The sequence below is a fragment of the Ruditapes philippinarum genome, unplaced genomic scaffold, assembly GCF_026571515.1.
Source record: "Ruditapes philippinarum isolate M1 unplaced genomic scaffold, ASM2657151v2 ctg2434_1_1_1_1, whole genome shotgun sequence".
Lineage (NCBI taxonomy): Eukaryota > Metazoa > Mollusca > Bivalvia > Venerida > Veneridae > Ruditapes > Ruditapes philippinarum.
Window position 1 is genome coordinate 33,505 of NW_026865395.1, and position 23,307 is coordinate 56,811.

Below are 23,307 nucleotides of genomic sequence, written 5' to 3' on the forward strand. Positions count from 1 at the left end.
ATGCTTTTACATCAACATAATTACACAATATACAAAAATGTTGGGTCAAAAGATTTTGCAACATTATCATGGGCCCTTCCCTGTAAGATAATAGCTGACCACATATAACTATGCAATAAGGTCACGCAACATCGCGGAAGTATACGTTTGTTTTATCATAACGGTTGAATATAAATTTTAATGGCAGGGGTGTAGCCAGCTTTTTTCAACTTGTAAGCTCATAAAAAGGGGTATGGGGGCCAAAATTAAGTTCAGATTAAAACGAGCAAATGCGCAAGGTGCCTGATCAATTATCGACCAGTCTTTTTCTTTTCTATGCTTAATGAGGGCCAATCCGCCCTTTCAGGCTCTGAGAGTACGGACCCCGGATGTGTCACCAGTCATGCCCTTAAATATTATGGTGACTTATTTGATTTGAGTTCAGTATTTCATTGAAATTGGGAGGCCAATGAGACCATTATAGTGTGTAAGTGTGTAAGCATATGATTGTGGGTATAATCTCAAGTTATTTGCAAGCCTCCTCTCATAAACAATATAATAAGAACAAAAACATATATGAATTGACTATATTTGTTTTTATCTAAATAATGTCCTACTGTTTTTGTAAGAAAGCAAGTGGCTACCTTGAATGGCACCTTCTCATGTTATAATATGAATTTAAGTAATTATTGAAGTTAACAATCAATATCTTGTGTCATTCCTTGCATCAGAATGACTACCAGCTCATAAAAGACTATAAAATTAAAAATATGTGACTGCTAGACACCGTAACATTCTACTAAACCCTGTACATTAAATTTCTACACCCCGTTCACTTAAATTTGTATTCTTTGCCTGACTCTGTACACAAGGAATGACCTTTTTTTGCTAATTCTGCTTAAAGAAGCTCGAGTTGATGAATGACCATTCAAATACAAGAAGAAGGAAGTCTATATCCTATATTTAATACGGATTTTGATACAACAAATGCCGTTTGGACCCGATTTATAGGTAATTATCAATATTGTTCGCAAATGTCAACAAAAACGGTACAATTTATCGCCAGTTTTCAATTTGCAGGATAAAACAAATACTGCTCTAGACCCTGACATATTTAGCTTCACAAAATTCTTTAGTTTGGAAAAATCAATTAAGTTATGATGGAAAAATAAGTTGAAACATTACCTTGGGTGAACTCGACGTTCACCTTTTTACTTTCGTTTTCGGAGTTTTGAGGGGCCATATCCGGTGGACGCTGTACAACAGTGTTATATTTAAAATAAATAAATTTTCTTTTCATTTCATGCTTTTTAATGATTTTTTTGTATTTGATACTGATTTTGCCGCATAACGTCGCGCATTCCCCTTTATGAAGTCATGTCATCAATTTTTTGAAATATAGTTCTGCTAGATATTTCTAATTTTGTAACATTTTTAACACGATGTATGACGGCATTTTTTTTGCCTGTTATCCAATTTAGTTATTTTATTGTTTTCATTCGCATTCACATATATTCCGGCTACATTGAAAATTATATTTTATAGATTTCACTAGTGGTTTATCAGAATATAATCATCTGATATATTACAGTAAAACACTGGAAAGCATGAAATAATAACAAATCAAATCAAATCATTTTTTTCGAAATCAAGTTTAAAACAAGTTCACTCTAAACCTATCTATAAAAACGAAACAAACCTGTTACGTACATTGTCCTTCGCGCTGTACTAATTTAACTTTTATCAGTTTGGTTGTTATCAGTGCACCCCATAAATCAATATCTTTAACGGTAGATTTATCAACCTAAAACGCCCACATAAAGGTTTGTATTGATTTAAAACAACACGTTGAAGGAAGCTATGTGCGTATCTTAAAGTATCTTCGCAGTTAGCGTTCTATTTAATGCCATACAAATGAGTATATTGCTAGATTATTTCAGAAAACTATTTAACTTTTTAAAATAACAATGGATTTAATCAGGTAAGACAATATTTAAAATTTATTCAGTTACTCAACTAGCTCCTCCTTTTTATGCTTCCCGAAGGGTGAGCATATAGTCGCCGCCTTGTCCGTCCGTCCGTCCGCTTTTCTTGTCCGGGACATAACTTTGAAATAACAAGAGGTATCAATATGAAACTTTGTAGGTAGACAGATTTCATTGAGTAGGTGTGCAGTGCACAAGAACCGTAACTCTACCTTGCCTAATTTTTTAATTATTGTTATTTATTTATTTTTACACTTTGAACTTTGTCCGGGACATAATTCTTAAACTATAAGAGGTATCAACATAAAACTTTGTAGGTAGATATATCTCATTGAGTAGCTGTGCAGTGCACAAGAAATGTAACGTTGCCTTGCCTATTTTTTGAATTATTGCCCTTTGTTTATTTTTACACTCTGAACTGTCTCCGAGACATAACTCTAAAAGTATAAGAAGTATCAACATGAAACTTTGTAGCTAGATATATCTTATTGAGTAGGTGTGCAGTGCACAAAAACCGTAACTCTGCCTTGCCTAATACTTGAATTGTTGCCCTTTGTTTATTTTTACACTTTGAACTTTGTCCGGGACATAACTCTAAAACTATCAGAGTTATCAATATGAAAGTTTGCAGATAGATATATCTTATTGAGTATGTTTTCAGCGCACAATAATCGTAACTCTGTCTGCCTTATTTTTGAATTATTGCCTTTTGTTTATTTTTACACTTTGAACTTTGTCCGGGACATAACTCTGAAACTATAAAGAATGCCATCATGAACCTTTCTAGGTAGATAAATCTCATTGAGTAGAAGTGCATTGTTACAAGATCATGACTCTGTCTTGCCTTATTGTTGAGTTATTGCCCTTTGTTCATTTTTTTATACTTTCCTGTGTCCAAAACCTTCTCGGGGAGCATCACCCGGTTCAACCGGTTCTTGCCTTGTAATTTATCATAATGTACTTACATAACTTGATTTTTCTCACTAATTTTGCTGACAACTCCTGTATGTAGTCGGTTGCTTACGGTGGCACAAACGTGACATGTGAGTGTGTTTTCATTAATCTCGTGCGCACGAGATATTATGTCGTGGCCACGAATTACTTAGTCGTGGCCACGACATACTAAGTCGTGGCCACGAGAAAATAAAGTCGTGAGAACGAGATACTTTGTCGTTGCCATGAATAACTTAGTCGTGGCCACGGGATAACTAAGTCGTAGCCACGGAATAATTAAGTCGTGGGTACGAGATATTATGTCGTGGCTACAAGATACTATGTCATACCCACGAGTTACTAAGTCAGGTGCACGAGTTACTAAGTCATGACCACGAGTTACTAACTCGTGACCACGAGAAAGTTAAATGTAGGGAACTATATACTATATCGTGACCACAAGTTTTTAGGTCGTGGGCACGAGATAATTAAGTCATAGGAACGTGAAACTATGTCAGGGCAATGAGTTACCAAGTCGTGGAACCAAAAACTTTAGTCGTGCTCACGAGATAAATAACAAATCAGCCTAATTTACTACACATGTGCTATAGAACAAGGATGCCCCTACTTCATCTGCCTGTAAAAGTGCCAAGTTATTGATTGGTAAATGATTATACATTTAGCGTCATTGTGATCCTGACTTTTGATACAAAAAACTTCAGAATTAATAGGTATCATCTACTGACCAGGTGCAACTATCTTTCTAGGTTATATTAACCATGGATTCTTTCTAAATTATTCAGCAGACAAGGATTTTACATGAAGTGTCATGGTTACCTTGACCCTTGACCTCAAATATGCTCATAGGCTATCTACTGTCCCTACCAAATAAAGTAAACCAGGACTTATTCCTTCTCAAGTTATCGTATAAACAAGGTTAACAGGCCGTTGTTAATACAGACTGTCCAATTTTATCACAGAATGGTCCCAACAAAAGGTTATTACGTAGTCAAAATTAATGTCTTATTTATGGGACTTGGAAGGTGACTTTCTAATATGTCTTTATGATCCTAAAGACATGTATCAAATTTAAAGCGAATATCATTAGTATTTTTAAAAAATTAATATTGTATGTAAAACTTTAATTAGAATATGTTCTAAGTGTATATATATATATATATATATATATATATATATATATATATATATATATATATATATATATATATAATATATATATATATATATATATATATATATATATAGTGTTATCTTATTGGTTTTTTAACCCGTGCTAAGAAACTCGTGGCCACGACTTTATAACTCATGGTCACGACATAGTATCTCGCACTCACCACTTAATTATCTCGTGGCCAATACTTAGTAACACATAGCCATGACATAGACTCTCGAGCTCACGACTTAATTATCTCGTGCCTACGATTCAGTAACTCGTGGCAACGATATAGTATCTCGTTTCCACGACTTAGTTATTCGTGGCAACGACAAAGTATCACGTGGCCACGACTAAGTATCTCGTGGCAACGACTTTATTAACTCGTGGCCATGACTTATTGACTCTAGCTCACAACATAGTTTCTCGTTCCCACGACTTAATTATCTCGTGTCCACGACTTTGTAACTCGTGGCCACGACTCATTAACTCGTGGCCACATTATGGTATCTCGTGCGCACGAGATAAATAAAAATCTACATATGTCACCTTTGTGTCACCGTAGTTGCTTGATTTGTAAAGCATTTTTTATTCTAAAGTTCTATTATCAATCATTAAAATGATAACAATGTAACTGAATATGATTGTCACGATCATCAAATATATTAATTAAGAACCTAGAAATTCTATTCAACACCGACTGAACGATATAATATATACGATATAAAACGTGCGTAATATAAAGGACTGATTGCCCTTCTATGTGAAACCACTTACAAAACAACAAGACATGTGAGGTGCCATCTGTTGAAATTAAGACAATATGCAAATACCTTCTCATCGCTTATTTCTTTAATATTTTACTCGAAATAGTTATGTATGATATAAATGAGTTATAAAGGTGGCTTACAAGATATGAAATAATGGCTTTCTGAGATATACGTTTTAATCTGTCAGTACATTAATTCCATTCTATCTCTTAAGTTCTATAAATTGCTTAAAAAGCAAATTTCAAATATATCATTGCCAGCTCGTTTTGTTTTCTCGAATTCAATAAAAATATGTTTGAGTCTGTTTCGAAGATTCTCATATTTCATGTTTTTTGGAGGACAGAGTCAAAACTGATATTGTGCATTCTTTTTTTATATACTAGATGCAAGTCTTTAAACGAGTTGTTGTTAAAGCCAGGTTTTCAAAACATAGTGCAAGGAGTTCATGCTCTTAATTCTGCAAGAAACTCTCTTCGAGACTTGATTGAAAAACAGTGGAAACAATTCATTGCTGCACTACCTACTACGGAGAAAGGGCAACTGGGTACATTTATCAGATGTGTAAATCAACATGGTATGAAACTAGACTTTGCAAACATTAATAACGAGGACCTTGGTTGTGGTCACAAAAACTGTGAATTGCTTTACACCAGGCTAAGAAAACTTTCTTCTGTCACGGGGGATATATCTGCTGAACAAGATAGGGAAAGTTTATTTCAAGAAAATCAACATAGTTTTTCTTATACTGACCGCTGCTTTAGTTTTATCTGGGATTTGGCTCATTGTTTCATCGGTGTACAAACGCAGGACGTTAAACTACATGGCCGAGAGATGAATGCTAAAACATTAATAAAACTTATGAAAAATTGCAGGATGTTTGCATTCAAAGATTCTGAGAAAATTTATGGTCAGGTAAGTGCTTTAGTGTCTTTAACTGCAATTGCGAAAAGTGAATTTTACTGACAATAATGAAATGAAAGTCTTACATTAAAAAACTCTAGAATAAAACTGTGTTTTTCTTGAATTTATAAAAACAGTTTAAAGGTTAGAAAAGATTTAATTTATGCATCATTGGCTTATTGTTGAATGATTCTGTATTCTTTAAAGATTTTGGAAGACATAGATAAATTAATATATGCAAAAGAGCTGCTCATTTCAAAAGAAGGCCTGGATGCGTTGACTGATCATTTGTTGGTACTTTTGAGGCGTTGGCAAAATAATTGCCAGTCATGTTCATATGGTGTAGAAGATATAGAGAAGGTGCATTTATTGTTTTACATATTTCAAAGAAAATAAGTATCATAAAGTTTATAAATATTTCATCATTTTAATTGAAATGAGTATCTATATTCATGAAAGCTTATATAATTTCAATAGAGTTTGAGGAATAAAGTGTTGCCTGCACTTAATCAATGCATGGAAACAGATAGACAAAATGAAACTTAGATATTTAGCACGCAATTTATTTTTATGATTGTTTTATGAATAAACAAATCTTCAGTGCTAGTACATTTTTATTAGAATGTATAACTAATTTGTTGTAGATGCAGCATAATAATACTGATTGTGAGCTCTTCGAATATCAGTTTCTTGTGAAAAACATTCTTGAAATTATAAAAAATATGTTGGATGACAGCGAAAGTGAAAGTGACCTGCCTGAAAATATCAAAAGCAAGGACGTGTCATCTTCAAAGGAACTAATTTCTTTACTACTTTCACAGGTGGAGGTAATAACAATTCATAAACATTGTAGCCAACATTGAATAGCAAAACGACACCGCTATTTTTGATAAGAAATAATTTAACCGGTCATAGTTTTTATTAAATGGATACAATACTTTTACAGAACGATAAATATCTTGTGTCAAAGTCTAGACTTGACTTGAAAACATTCTCATCTTTTGTCTGAATTTCCTTAAAATGTTTTAAACGACGGATTTGCATCAGTAATTATATGTTCGGTAAAATGTTACTTCTTTCAATTTCAGTTTCAGTTTTTATTAAAGCAAGGCATATACTATGCAACTGATTATAACAAACAAACGAACAGAAAAATAACAGTCAAAAATCACTAATATAACAATAAAAGAATATAGTTGTGACTAGCTAAATAAACAAAAAGGAGATGATATTGCTCATTTTCAACTACTGAATTCAATACAACATGTATTTTTCAATGTAACAAATTGGAACGTAGAATGAGAATTATAAATTATCTAAATTTTAACATATTTATTTTACAAAATAAAGATAATTTTAGTAGAATTTTTCTATCACAACTATTCATTAATCTGTCAAGTTTAAAAAATATTGGGATGAATATAAAAACTGGGAAGAAGAGATTTACGTCTAATGTCATTAAAGTACGAACATTCAAATAAGTAGTGAAATTCATCACCAATAGCTTGATACGGACGTAAGAAACAGAGTCTATTATTATGATTAATTGCCAAATGTTTGCCTTGTTCAATTCGACATTTTTGTCTGAACATTGTGGACTAATATATTCTATCTGATATGAAATGATATCCGTACAAGAGCATAATGAGCTTTTATACTTAAAGCAGCAAAATGATTCTTTGGAGGAAGAACACAAAACATTGAAAACGGAAAGAGACATTGAAGTAAGCTTATGCATTCTTTTTTTTTTTTCTTTTTTTTAAATTTAATTTTACGTCACAACGACACAGTATAGGTCATTTGGCGACGTTCAAGCTTTACTGGTGGAGGAATACCTGAGGTGCCCTTCCGTGCATTTTTTAGGCACGAACGGGCACCTGAGTAGAACCACCGACGTTCCGTAAGCTAGCTGGATAGCTTCCTCACATGAAAGAATCCAAGTCACTGTCAGGATTCGCGCTCACAACGGTCAGGGCCAGTGGTTTGAAGACAACGACCTTAACCACTCGGCCACAGACGCATCTCCCCCCCCCCCCTCCTAAAATGCACTCAGATGGGTTTATATTAAGTAAATAATTTTAATAATCAATGCTTTAAAGTGTTTAATTCACAAAAAGTCATAAATCTTTTAACATTTTTGTACGCAAAGGAGATCACAGTATGTAACGAAAGTTAAAGAGTTCAAATAAACTTTCGAGATCAATCTATAAAAGTACATTTGCTTTTATGTCATTTTGCTTTTTATATATTAACTAAAATAATTAATTAAATAATTACATCAATCAATTGAAAATTGATATATTTTATTCAGATATCTAAGGAAGAAGCTAAAATGAACAAAACTAGACAATTAGAAGATAAAATGAAACAACTCGAAGCGGACAATGAAAGACACGTATGTTTTAGTGATATTTTTGCATATCATTATTAAATACTCACGCCAACAATTTTGCAGCATCACGTCATATATAATTAGGAAAGAGATACGATATTGTACTTGCCCCGATCTCTGATGGAGCAAATGTATTATCAACGCTAAATGTATGTTCCTGAACTACATGTATAATATCGATTCGGTTGCAGTTAAGATGGCGACACGAAATACGATTTTAGGAACCTAACTGGTCCTCATTGTAATGCAGAAATTCTTAAAGATATTTTATTTATTGAACTGAGCAATTGAAGTAAAATTTCATCTATAAGATACAAATTTCAAATTTTGTTTTCCCCGCAGCAGTCCTTAACCTGGTTTCGAGCTTGATCTGGTATTCCACGGAGGCGCCTCTTTTTGTTTTTTGTCGTCATTTTTTTCATGCTAAACGACCGTCTGAATACAAACGATGCACAGAATAAATTTAATATGATTGGAAAGAAGATGTTTATTTTATTTAGTTCCGCCAATTGTTTTCTCGTTTAGGGCACACGCTTTCTATTACTTGGGGACCATACGCCGCTTTTCACGGAATGGCACGGAAGTGTCACGTTGAAGGTTCCATGATAACCGCCGTATGAACACATCTGCGGATGTTTCTAAATTCAAAATTTTACCATCTCCTGTTTTAATGTTGAGTTCTGCTTAAGCCGGTGCTAGGGGGCGTGGACGGTAAATTGCTCTTTCCAGTACCGTCCATGAACAGGCTCAATCAAACCGAGTCTGCAACATTTTCAATTTTGTCGTGTTGGGCGTTCTTCAGGGATTCTGTATTTATCTATTTTAATTGGATATAGACTCCTTTTTGTAGAAAACTTCATTAACACACGTTATGAATGAAATGTCAGAGACAAAACAAGAAAACAAACAATTGAAAGAAAATTACTTAAAGGTGCAAATGGAGATAGACCAAATGGTATGTATTATTCGATGTTGTCTAATATCTATTCGTAGTCAATACTGATATTGTAATATTCAGACAATGATCATTAATATTACAGGTGAATTGAATAATTGTTAAAGCAGACTTTATCTTATCTAAAGATTTAATATGTAATTTCTAGGGAAATTGTTTCATAATATTTTAAAGAGTAAAGTGCCTTCAATTATATTAATGCATTCACTGTAAGGAAGCCCTCGATATCTTTACTCTGGCGGTCTTCTCTTTCTCATTTATTTTGTTAAGAGGATGTTTCGTTTCCCGTTCTTCAAGATTTTAGAAACAAACGTCATTGACGTCGGTAAGATAGTGTTCATGTCGTAGTTTTGAAGACGGTTTAAAAGTGATATGATGTACTTCCCCAAATTAACATAAATATATATTTTGATAAAACAAAGATCGTTTTTCAAACAAAACATAAAATCTGAAGGCCGCTTGGCATTTACCTTTGCAGAAACATTATTGCTGACTTTGTTTCTTTTAAATGAGTATTTGATTCTAGAAAGATAAAAACATTGAGTATAGAGTCATTGGCACAAGAGAGGAGGGCATAAACATGTACGTTATAATCGAAATGTTGCATATCTTATCATACCTGTGTTGTTCTTTTTTGTAGTAAGCTTCAACAAAATATACGAGTATCGTTGTGTAAGCAAAAAAGGAAATGATGTTTTTGTTTTTGCTTAATGCTGACAAATGCAACTTTACTATTACAAATAAATTGTTTTATACTTACCGACAATATTATATATTTAGCTTAATTTGTAAACATGAATTAATACTCAATCTATGACTTAAATATGATTTAAGAGATCTTTTAAAGATGAAGATATAAGAAAATACAAAGAATTTCAATTGAAGCTGAAGACACCTGAAACAGATATGGAAAGACAAGTGAGTTACATAAAATATTTGTTATGAAGTTATGCATTTCATTGATGAAAAACATTAACTAAGTAAAAACGATAAAAGGCAGAAAAAACTTACATTCCCTCTTGCCAAAAAGAAACGAAAACAAATTTAAAACCGTTTACTTTTAAAATTATTTAATGCTTTACTGTAATAAATGACTTATATGTATTACTTATCGAAATAAACTTGATATGTCTAAATATGTTGAGTGTTGTATAAAGATCAGTGGGAAAAACTGACATGTATCTATGTTGATATACTATATTGTTCTCTTTTTGGAAATATTGCAATATAGTGCAAGAAGGTAAGAGTGTTTTACAACTGATTCTTCACATTTTTTTAAGTTTCGTTCGTTATTAATCTTCTATGAAATTTGATTCAGATAATTGTTTTTAATAAACATTTGTAATTTGAAGTATCTCTTCAGTGGTAGCAATATAAACACAATCTTGTTTTCAGGTTCGACCATGTGTAATTTATTGACTTAAGTTTATATACCTAAAGTTCACCATAATCAATTCACAAAGTATAATAACTGATACATCTACTTGTAGACCATCATTCTACAGTTCTGTGTACATTTCACGTAATCATGTAAACATGTAAGTATAGAAAGGTCAGACACTCACATTGATATTTCCATAAACTTACATTATAAGAAATGGTCCCTAATCCTACCTTAAAATTGAGTTTTCATGCTAAAGAGGTAATGTTTCCAGCAGAATGAAATGCCTGACCCATAAAAATGTTCCTGTTATATAGTGGTAGCCAACCAAATTTTTTGCAAAATGACTTCAAAGAGGATTACCCCCCATTTCATTGAAATTTTCTGCTGATCACAGGACTGACATACACTTTTTATAAATGCAAATATCCAAGTCAAAATTATCATAGAGACTCAAGAAATATTTCATTTTTTTCAGAAAACAATGTAGTGTTACTATTTAAATTAGTTTTTATACTTAAAAATACCCCATTCTCATCCAATCACCTCATGTATAAAGTGATTCATACGGTTTTCCCTGCACTTTTTTTCAGCCAATCGCTGGCCATGTTACAATGCGATTCCCTGACCTAGAAGGCACTGAAATAAACAATAGTAGCCGTCCTTATCAAATGATGGAGATTCATAATTATAAGTCATATAAAGAGTTATCTCTCTTTATATCATTCATAATGAATATACATCTAAACTGGACGAGGTAAAATACCTCATGGTTCAAATTCATAGCTCTTTATAGATCTCCCATCATAAAAATTACATAGTCCATAGCTAAGATCAAAGCAGTTCATAGCTCTATGATACAGTGGTCCTTGTGCTTTTATTTATAATAATGCTAAATTTATTAAGATTTAATGACTCATCTAAGTACATTATATATAAAACAATACTTTCACAGATAATAAAAAATCAACTTACAGATCTTTAGCTCTTTTAACCAATATACGCCATCATCCACGAATGAATCTCACTGAGTGCTGCCGTGAACAACAATAATGCACCAAGTATTATATACATATAAATTAGTCAGAATAAGTAAATGATAGGATATTAAAAATAAAAAGTGAACGTGGTATACATCTCGTATTTATCTTCGAAATGATACGTGTACACTACTTAGCCAAAAGAACAAAGACTGTAATTATTTAATGAAATGTTTCAGCCATTGCAATACTTACCTTATCAAATGATGTACGGTTTCAACCCAAAATAGTAAATGTTTCAGTATAACAAATTTCAAAAAACTAGTGACCAGAGAGACGCTTCCTCTCTCAGTGTCTACCAACCAACACACTGAACAGAATGTCAAGAGCAAAGTAGTGTCCACGCACCGTATCACCGGTTTAAGCACAATTCAATTCAACATTTAATCATTAAATTATAACATTCTGAATTTAGAAACATCTGCCGATGTGTTCATATGGTGTTTATTAAGGAACTTTCAAACGAGGTTCCCATTAAATATAGTTTAGCACCAAAGTCAAGGGGAAACAACTCTTCCAAAAATAATACCATTACAAAAATTAGAAAGCCTTGGAACATTTCAAAACAGATATTATCCGAAAAATAGACTTTGTTACATTCTTCCCTTGCCTGATTAAAATGAAATCTGTCATTTTCAAAAAATAATGGTAACACCACCTTAATATCAAAACTACTAAAACCACCTTAAGATCAGAAAAACTTGAACGATATAGGTCACATAAATATAAAGTCATGATTATGCCAGGTAAATTTCAGCACTCATATCCATTAACCTTAAAAAAAAACATTTCACCAAATAAAAACAGTTATAAAGAAATTGTATTCAGTTTTAAGCAAATATAATTGTTTTCTCGACAAATTCTGGCTACACTGTGAAAAACAATACACAAATGTCAATAAAGCATTTCTCTGGTATCTATTAAAGAGATGTTTAATTTACTTTCTTTTTCCTCCCCACTTTTAAAATACCTGCAATATAGAACAAAAGCGACGCTAGGCAGAGCACTATATGCCCAAAAAGTTCTTGAATGAATAAACAAAACAAATGTGATTACTGTAGAACAGCCATCTTAAACTGTACCCATTTATGAAGGAAAACTAGTGTATACATAAATTGAAGTAATTGATACATAAACACATGAAAATAAAGTATTACCTCCTTTAAAAAAGCAATTCTCCTTTATAGCTGAAGAACCTTAATATATATACAGTTGCTGTTTCCAAAGCACCACCATCAAAATGTTATTTTGTAAGTAAAAATGCTACGACGGATGGACGGAAAGACGGCAGGGGAATAACATTATATAAGCATTTTTAGGGCATACAATTAAAGATCCTGTAACACAATTGATTAACACAAATGATTTTATTTCATAAATATGATGCTAAAATTAAGATTTGTCAATATTGTAAGTTCAAATAAGCATTATTTACAAAGGTATTACCCAACTTAGCATTTCATGTAAATAAAGGGAGGTAAATTATTTTCTATAAATTCTAAGTCAAAGTTTCCAATAAGAAATGAATGCATGTTATTTCTTGATTAAATAAAATGTGCACAAATATTTGCAGTACACATTTTACATATTCTTCGATGTTTGAAAATTGTTTTATTTGCACAATTATATACATATATAATTTTTTGCAAGTGTGGTATACACACAATAATAACATCAAACACGAAACAAACAGGATCTTTAATGTACTCAATATAAAGGATCATTCTATGAAGTATGAAAGTTGTAAAATTGTTTACAATCTTAAAGTCATTGAATATAGACCTTTGACTTTGTGACCTCAATATAGATATGGATTTTTATTCAATGGACCTTTCCTGTTTTTCGTAGCGGAACATTTAACCACACCTTTTCCATTCATTGCTAGGTCAATTGCTCACAAACAGTATCACAAACATTACCATGTGTTCTTTTGTGCAAACCAGGTCAACAGTGACTATGTATAATCTCAGTGTAGCAATTGGATAACAAGTAAGCCAATTTACACAAAACTGTAAACACTGGAAAGGTCCATATAGGCAATCATCCGTATGAAGTTTGAACACTGTCAGCCAAATTGAACTTGTGTTATGCCACAGAAACCACAATTTTCAGTGTTAATGCCATTGTGACCCTGACCTTTAACCTTATGACCCTATAATCAATAGGTGTCATGTATTGGACATGATTGTTCATCCTATAAAATTTTACAGCTGTAAATTGATTAATACTGAAGTTATTGAGTGAAAACCGTTTTCAGTTTTAAGGCTATAGTGACCTTGACCTTGTACCATATGACCGAAAAATTATTAGGGTTTTTTTACTCAATATTGACAACCATCTTATGAAGTTTGAACACTGTGGGTCAAATGAAACTTTACTTTTTAAGTTGACTTTGTTATTTGCTTTAATTCCTTTACTGTTAATAACAGAAAGTTTGTTTATACAGGCAATGAGCTCGTTAGTTGTGGTTGCCATTGATTTGGGGACAACATACTCAGGATGGGCTTTTTTATACAATTCTGACCACAAACGAGATACTCTGAAGATAACAGCAAAGGCCGCTCAAAACCAATATGTATCACTTAAAGGTACAAAAATGTCAAGTTCAGTTAATATGTTTTAAATATAAAAACGTTAAATTAGGATAACTTAAGTGATTAACAAAAATTTTCAGTATCAAGATTTTACATCCAATGTGAAATAGATTAACATCTTAACATGTGCATTATTAAACCCGCAACAAATGAAGTTTGTGGGGGTATTCTGGAGTCACCTGGTGGTCGGTCGATCGGTTGGTCGGTAAGTTGCGCGGTCCATTACAGATTTCTTGTCCAGACCATAACTCAGAATGTACTAAATATATCAACTTTAAATTTTGTTGTTAGATAGATCTCATTAAGTGCAATGCAGCAAAGGAACAATAACACTAAATTGCCCAATTTTGAGGTATTTGCGCAATACTTAGCCTTACAACGGTGTACATTTGCGCCAAGATACATTAAAATCCCCAGATAAATGTAGAAGTTCGGCTCCGAACAAGCATATTTAAATAACCTCTTAGTATGACCATAACGTTAAGCAATAAACTTGGTTAATTAACATGACACTGATTGTCATATTGTTGAACATTTCTATGAATTTATATAAGAATCCCTTCATATGTGTAGGAGATATGCACTAGACAAAATCTTTATGTTCAAGTTAATGTAATGACCTTGGCGCCTTGAATATGTAACCTTAATTACATGTTTCACACCAGTAGTCATGATAATGATCTTTTGTGTTTTATTCTCTGAATAAATGATAACTAAATGGTCCGAATACATATTTTCATATTTTTCTGAACTTTGACCCCTATGTGTGACATTGACCTTGTCTGCAAGGACCTAAAGTTTGCACGCGACACTTTGCGTGTTATATTGAAATCCCTCTATGCATGTAGAAGTTTTACTCCGAACAAGCGTTTTTCAATAAACTCTAAGTGTGACCTGTACCTTTGACGTAGAGTACTGGTTTATGTGCGCGACACAGCTTGTTATAGTGGTTAACATTTCTATGAAGTATCATTAAAATTCCATGCGTGTAGGAGACACTGGACATAGGCTCCACTTGGTGTTATGGACATTAACCTTATTTTTCATTTCAGCAATGGGTCTTTCTAAACTAAGTTTACATGTATATCTAAGGTGCATGTAATTTAAAAATTCATTTAAAATTGGTATCGTTTTCTGGTATTTTTTTAAGATGAAAAATTTACCTAAGAGTAAGATTAAGTTAAATTGAAAATAAAATTTAATGCTGTTTGATTTCATTTTAATTTATTAACGGGTATTCTTACTACTAAGTAATTTTACAGCGACAAGGTTCGAAAGCATACGGAACTTTAGTTATTGCTGAGATATCTGTCGTTGAAAGATATGGGGTCTAAGATGACGCAATTTCTTTATAAATGAACAAAACCATATATATCAGATACGTATGAATGTAGAACCAAAAGTAGCATTTCTAAGCTATTAAAACTATAGAACCAAAGATCATCATGCACATATTTTTACATAGCAGATATAGCGCCATCTGGAACTGCGCAACACTTCTAATACAAATGGTTATATTTCCCAAAAGAAAACATAACTGTTTTATAAATATTCAATTGTGAATAAAATAACAGAACACAAATTGATTTGAATAAGGCCGTGACTTTATTGTGCATTTTGGTGAAAACAAATATCATCGTCAAAGTGCTGTAAACTATGATAAAAAGCTCTGAAAATGCTAAACTCTGCTTGGACTTGCCGCTAAGAGGTCAACGATTAGGAATATAAGGCGGCCTGGCATTTTACAAGAGTAAAACAAAAACAAAGCTAAAGAGAAATCGGGGCAAATTACTCCCATTAAATCTCTTAACAATGAGATATCCGCAATAATAATGAAAAGTCTTAAACATAATTTGACTTAGAGAAGTTACAGTAATACTATTTAAAGTCACGACTGGATTTAACACTCATGTATCAATTATACAAACGTATTTGCATTATGAAAGATATATTCTAGTTTTCAGATATGAGCAATAAAGTAGGTATGTGAAAACAGTAAAATAAAAACATTTTTGATTTCCTATACCATGTCACTTGCAAATTGTGGTCGACTCGCCCACGAAAAACCAAATAAAACCCAGTGGGAAAAATTGGAAACCTGTACCCGTTTGTCAATGTCACACCACAAAAAATGTCGGGTCGCATCCTTGCAAATTCATCTAAGCATTAGAATATATAAAATACGTACCATTTTAATCATTTAGCTCAAAGAATAATTGTAAATACTGATAAATATTTTAATAAATTAGTTTTAAGTATTGAGTAATGTTCCAAATTACAACTGTTTATTTCTACAACAAAGTTTGTTGTAGTCAGACGTAAAACATCAAATTATTACTTTGAGTGTCAACACAACACTTTCAAACACTAAATGTGTGGGATAAAATGTTTTCTGTAGACTGTATCGAATATGTAACAATTACTGGGCATCAAATTCAGACACACGTGTCGATGTAGCGGCATAGCATGGTTGAACAGGAAGTAATCAAAACCCGGCTGGATTCAAGCTGAAAAATATAAACACTCGGCAGCAGAACATGTTTATGTAAAATTGAAATACAAATAACACATGGGAAGGGAGGGTGGGATTTTAATAAGCGATGTTTCCACGTCAAATTTTAAACCCTTTCCAATTACGCACGAAAAACTCGTGATTGGTAAACTTACGAAAACCAGTTTTATCGGAATGTTTTACCGTTTCCCACGGATGATTTTTGAGGCAATTACACAAATGCACCCGGGATTTTTTTCTCAAAAGAAGATAAATCTACTGATTTTGAATATCTACATGATACCAAAGTTCTGTTTGTAGAACATTTTGTTTGTAAAATATATTCTTGATTTGACACCAAAATGGTTAAACTTTACAGCATTATTAAAATATATATTAGAACAAGATTCTGATGCTGTGTTGCAAAACTCGCATAATAAGCACTGAGTACGTCTTTTAAAAATCTAGATCTAATATCAAAAGTTTCAATATCTTTTATGTTTGTTTAGATATCATCATGGTCATCTTGGATAATCTTATCTCTTGATATTTTGTCTGGTTTGTTGTCCCACAGGAAGTTAAACATGAGATTTTTTTATTTTATTTATGATATCTTTATCTGGATTATGTAAAACTGTTAGGTGATAAATAAGTTTGGGCAATGCAAAAGTTTTAAGAACGTTTACTTTTTCAAAAAGATTCAGTTTCCATCTTCTCAGTTTGCATCGTTTTTATTTATGCAAAAAACTGATCGTTTATGCGTTAAATTGCATTATGCATTTCGTTATGTTATTGGTAAATGAATTATTATTTTTATTTTTATTATTATCTTCATTAATTTATTATTATTATTATTATTATTATTATTATTATTATTATTATTATTATTATTATTATTATTTGATAAATGTCAGCCTATCTTCTTTATGACTCAAAATCTCAATATGATTATTCTAAGGCAAATGTCAAACATTATTCTCAAACAAAAGTCCTTGATAATTATTTCTATTTGTAGAGTTTAATTTGTTTCTAATGGTGTCCAATCCAAACTATTTGTTTCAGTTCCAACATGCATTCTTATAAATCCTGATGGGGAAACGCCACATTCTTTCGGTTATGAAGCTGAGGACAATTATGCTGAAAAATGCGAAAACGGGGAACAAAACCAATGGTTCTTCTTTAAAAGATTTAAAATGATGCTTTTTAGAGAAAAGGTATAATATAATATGAACATTAATGCCACATGTGAAATACATACAGTCTTATGTACGCGCGCACTTATGCAGAAATTTCTGCATCCATGTCTGTGTATCTCCCTTTCTTTCTCCCTCCCTGTCTGCAAAGACGAGGACACAATGAGACATTCTGTTAGTTATTAAGAATTTTTCATGTGACATAATTACTCTCCCCTTAAAACTTGAACTGGTAAATTGCTAGACAATTGTTTTCGTACATATGAGAAATATTTACTGCATATTTTATAGTATGCAGCGAGGAGGAAATATTTACAGAATTTGAAATCATTCATTACATGCACAAGAAATTACATAGTGAAATCTCTATTATGAAAGTGCTCACACGTAAATAAAATGTACATATGAATAAATGAGTGAGTTTGTTATAAATTAATCGTACCAAATGTATATAAGCGCAAACAGTATGGGTGGGGAAAGTTGATACAGTGATACTTAAATAAAGAAATGATTTACAAGCTTTAAATGCATATAGTTTAAAATCATAAGGAGCGTCCGAATCGCAACCTTAACTAAACAAGAATTACCTTAGCAAAATGAGGAATGATAGAGCTGAATCCCACATTTAAAATAATAAATACATTAAAGTGCCTCCGCATACTTATAAAAAGGTGTTTGAATTATATCTTAACTTTATAATAGAAATAGAATGACATAAACTTTTAGTTTTGAGATTTATTCTTTTTTATAGTTACAGTTTAACTTTGACCAACCAACGCATTGTTTCATTTTACCCCTCGCCAGGGGCAAAGTAAATCACTCAAAAAGGTTTTGCAGTAATTTATAAAGAAAAATAAAGTTGAATTGAAGTAATAAGATACAAAAGAGATTCATAATTGAGATTGTCATAATGAAAATAATATCAATTATTGAAAAAAAAGGTTTCGATTTGTCCGGGTTTCCATAATTTAGATAAATTATGTCCCGCTTAAGTACATATTAAATAGTATAGTTACACCATTCATTTCGCGACTTTATTCAGACAGGGATCTTGAAATTAATTTCGAAAATATGTATCAAATCTTTAAGAAATTAATTGTTTATTTATCTTATGTATAAGGTCATGACAAGCCATGCTGAACTAGAAGATCAGACTGGTAAGAAGCTCCCGGCATTGAGGGTTTTCTCGCTATTCATTGATTTCTTAAAGAAGGGTGTTCTTGATACTCTAAGTAATCATGTTGGTAACACAATTATTGCGTCAGGCATACACTGGGTGCTTACTGTCCCAGCAATATTGACCGATACAGCTAAACAATTTATGAGGGAGGCAGCACAACAGGTATATAAATGTGAACAGATATTGCAACTTCAACGTTAATTATTTTAAACAAAACGGATAAAACTATTTAAATAAGTCAAATATGTTTAGTGTAAATTAATGTTGACAGTAGACATTTTATTTTATTCCAATAGGTTTTAAAGCCCATGAGGACATAAGACATGCACAATAAACGAACAGTGTATGACATAAACATATATACATAATATAAACACTATTAAATACTAATATAACATATGAACAAGTCATAAATAATATGTTTATAGATACATACGAGTATGTTACATATTTTAAAACCTGTTCATTTAATTCGACCCTCTACTAAAGAAGGAACTATTCATATAACCCTATGCAATCACTGTCCCTCTATAGTCGCAAACTGTCGCGGCCTTATTTTGATTAAAATATATTTCTATAGTTATTTACATTATTTGCATTTTTATACGATAATTATGTAACGAATCTAAGCTGATTCGGATATTTACTTCCTCCAGTCTAATAAACTTTTGTTTGCTTTTATAGGCTGGGATTCCAGAAGAGAACCTAAGTTTATGTCTTGAACCAGAAGCCGCATCCATTTATTGTCGTCATCTTGCAGTGTCAAAGTGTACCAAACAAGAAGTTACATCTATTTCCCAGTTTTCACCAGGAACAAAATATCTTGTCCTTGACGCAGGTATTCTTCTTAAATGTATTACTTAAACGAAACGCTAAAACCAACTTGTCTAAACCTATCAGAACAAAATCCTTTTATTTTCTTTTGAATGCGAGTAATTTCCTGTTAATTTTCGCTTTTGTTTTAAAAGAGTAAAGGATTTTTGAGTGGTTAATTGTTTGTTTCCTTTAACAGGAGAAACAGTTGACATAACTGTACATAAAGTAACTCACAGAGGAAACTTCGAGGAACTCCATAAAGCAAGTAGTGGTGCATGGGTTGGAACTAAAGTAGATGAAGCTTTTGAAGAGTTTCTAACAAGTATTTTTGGTAGGTTACTCATATTTGACACAAAGAAATATTTTACAGTGAACTATATTTTTTAAATCATAACGTAGACATAAGAAGTGAATATGTGAATATGTTACAGTAACTGTTACCTTAACTGAACAAAAAGTTTTCAAAAAAGCTTTTAAAGCTTCCTTTATCATCCGCAAAATTATTTTCATGTCTTCTTTCATTCAAATGAAAAGAAAAGGCATGTTCTTTAAACTAACTTGGATAAACTTCCGTAGATGTTAACTCAGACTTCTTTTGATTAAGACTTTTCATTGTTGTATGAACTTAGATATGTTTCAGTTTGTAATTATCAATACCATATCAATATAATAGCAATGATATATCAGATGAACCAGGGTTTACTATATATTATCAATCAATCGTATTACAGGACCGGTTGTCATCTCAAAATTCAAAAGTCAATATATACAGGATTACATTGACTTTTTTCGTGCATTTGAAAGCAAAAAACACAAATCTATTCAATCTACAAGATCCGTGACTATGCGAATCCCAGTTAGCCTTTTTGAGTTATGTCTAGTACTCAAAGAAACAGAATTAAGGGAATTGATTCTGCAGTCTAGATTTGAAAGCAAAGTCCAAGTTTTAAGAGATAAGTTGAGGATTGATTGTGAGGTCTTCAAAGAGTTTTTTGAACCAACCGTTCGCAAAATAATAAGTCATGTTGAAAATATATTGACGGAATGTTCAGTTGATGGTTGTGCTGCCATTCTAATGGTTGGTGGATTTTCTGAATCATCGGTGCTGCAAAAGAATGTAAAGTCTACATTCAAAGATCTTAAAGTAATCATTCCATTCGAGGCAAATTTAGCGGTTTTGAAAGGAGCTGTCATCTTCGGACATCAGCTTGCAACAATTACTGAAAGGAATTGCAAGTATACATATGGGGAGAAACAACTCATAGGTACAATGATAGATGCCTAATTCTGACAGAAGCTCTGGAAAAAAACATTAATTTGAAAGAAGTTTCATTTTTGGAGGAACCGAGATAGTTGTAAAAGTCGTTGACAAGGAGTCCGGCGAAATGATGCTAAAATCTGTCGATTTTCTTGGATAGAATATAACCAAACTAAATCAAATCACTAAAACAGACATTACTACTATTCATTGTTTAATTTGTTTGCTAGTATCAGACAACGCTATTCTTTGATATACGGAATAATTGTATCAGTATAATAGTTTTGTTTTATTACTTAAAGCACATTGTGTAAATATCACAAGCCTTACATAATATTGCTGAAGATTGCTTCTTATATTATATATATACTTTAATTTTGTAAGGCACTCCGTTCATTTGCTGCCGTGGACGAGAAACATTTTGACGGCATTTGAGTGCACTTTATATAGTGACATCTATTAAGTTTACTAACTATAAAATAATAAAATTATTTAAGTTAGAAAATGCACTGAACTGTAAAAGAAATATTAATGTTAATGACAATACAAACTTCTAAAATTATCTCAATTCTTTAGTTCTCAATTATAAAGTAAAATGTATTACATAAGAAATTGTGTTAAATTTTTTTTTCATTAGTATCATTTTATTATATTTAACATTTCCATATATGCTTTCACTGAAGTCTTTTATAATAAATGTATAAATCAAGAGAGTAAACTTACACAAACTATTTACTCATTTATTATAAAATCAAGTATAGAGAGTAAAAGCAAAATAACACAAAAAGCAATTGTGTCTGTTGTAATTGCTTTTAAATAATTTTAGTCATATTTAACCTGTTGAATTTGTGTAAAGGATTTTACTGCTTTGAATTAATAACAGTCCAAATAAATATCAAAGGGATTCAAATATCATAAAACAACATTGAGCAACCGTCAGTATAGAGTACGGATGTGTAGGCTAGATTGGCTGTTATCGATGACAAAGGCTTATCATTTTCCGTTCCAGTATATTATGTTTAAACGATTATGACCTTTGAAAGTTAAAGTATTTTAGCCATTAGTCTGGTGAACTAAAAACCGCTACGTGTACGTTTATATAGTTGTAATGTACTTGGTCGATTCGTAAAACTTATTGTATCTAGTGATATCAAAATAAGAAGATTCTGTCATATGAGAGATTAAAAGTACAATTAGTATCAGCAGTGTTTATTATTCCTAAGTCATGAAATCTGAGCTAAATAATCAATATACACACGAGATAATATCGAATTTTTAAATGATCGTTGGCGCTGAAATTTGTAAATACTGGTTCATTATCAAGTTAGGCTATTTAGGCTGATCTACTGTCAAGATACGGCCTAAACATTTAGTACATTTGGCGTTAAATCAATTGACAAAAGTCCAAATGGGACCTACTTATCGACGGCTCTTTACTGTTTGAAGATCTATTTTGTATTTATTAATAAACTCCTTTAACTTTTGATTTGATTTCAATTTAATTTCAAACACAACTACACTGTATCTTACACTAAGGTCCCAGCATCCTTCGACAGTGCTCTTTGCTTCTTCCTCCCGGCGCACTTTGAAATTTGTATCAATGATTTTCTGCTTCCTTTTGTAAAGGAGACGGGGACAATCATCCAATGTGTACTTTAATGCGCTTTAGTTTGTTTCACTGAAGCTGGATTGAATCACGGACACAATCTCACGTTTTAAGTTTAATGGTCCTTCCTTAATGGAATACCACAAATAATATATAACATATGCGCAGGTTATCATGACGTTAACAAATAGATATTATAAACAGTAACATATATTGTTAGTGGAAAGCCTCACCTCATTTGGAAATCCAAATTCTAACTGTCCAAATTTTCTATCTTTACAAAATTTCTAAAAATGGTTTCATTTTACACTGACCAATGTTAACTTTTTTGTTTCTCAGATAACAAAATGGCCAATCAGGTTTGAATACAAAATAATGTAACATAGCAACATAAAATTTATAAAAACAATCATCACCTGGACATTTTATCAGTGATAAGTTTCAACAGTTTAATAAGTACAGACAGCTTATTTGACATTATCATCTATAGATAACAAAACTTTTAGCACAATTAATTGAACAAAGAGGAAAAGCCACATTTAATCCTCCAGTAACAATTATTAATTTGACATCTGTAATTAAAACATTTGGCATTTGTAACATTAACATATTTCAAACATTCTTTTGAAAATATGAAACTTTGAGATAATAATTACAATT

At 31.8% G+C, this 23,307-nt stretch overlaps 1 protein-coding gene across 1 annotated transcript; it reads left to right on the plus strand.

The window, feature by feature from the left end:
* Positions 1-7,884: 7,884 nt before the first annotated feature.
* LOC132728817 (heat shock 70 kDa protein 12B-like) lies at positions 7,885-22,192 on the plus strand. Its single transcript, XM_060714487.1, has 9 exons — positions 7,885-8,136; positions 8,984-9,088; positions 9,923-10,006; positions 13,956-14,097; positions 17,657-17,808; positions 18,908-19,129; positions 19,652-19,805; positions 19,980-20,114; positions 20,515-22,192. The coding sequence occupies exons 1-9, from the start codon at positions 8,074-8,076 to the stop codon at positions 21,066-21,068; spliced, it is 1,611 nt and encodes a 536-aa protein (XP_060570470.1). The 5' UTR covers positions 7,885-8,073; the 3' UTR covers positions 21,069-22,192.
* Positions 22,193-23,307: the final 1,115 nt, after the last annotated feature.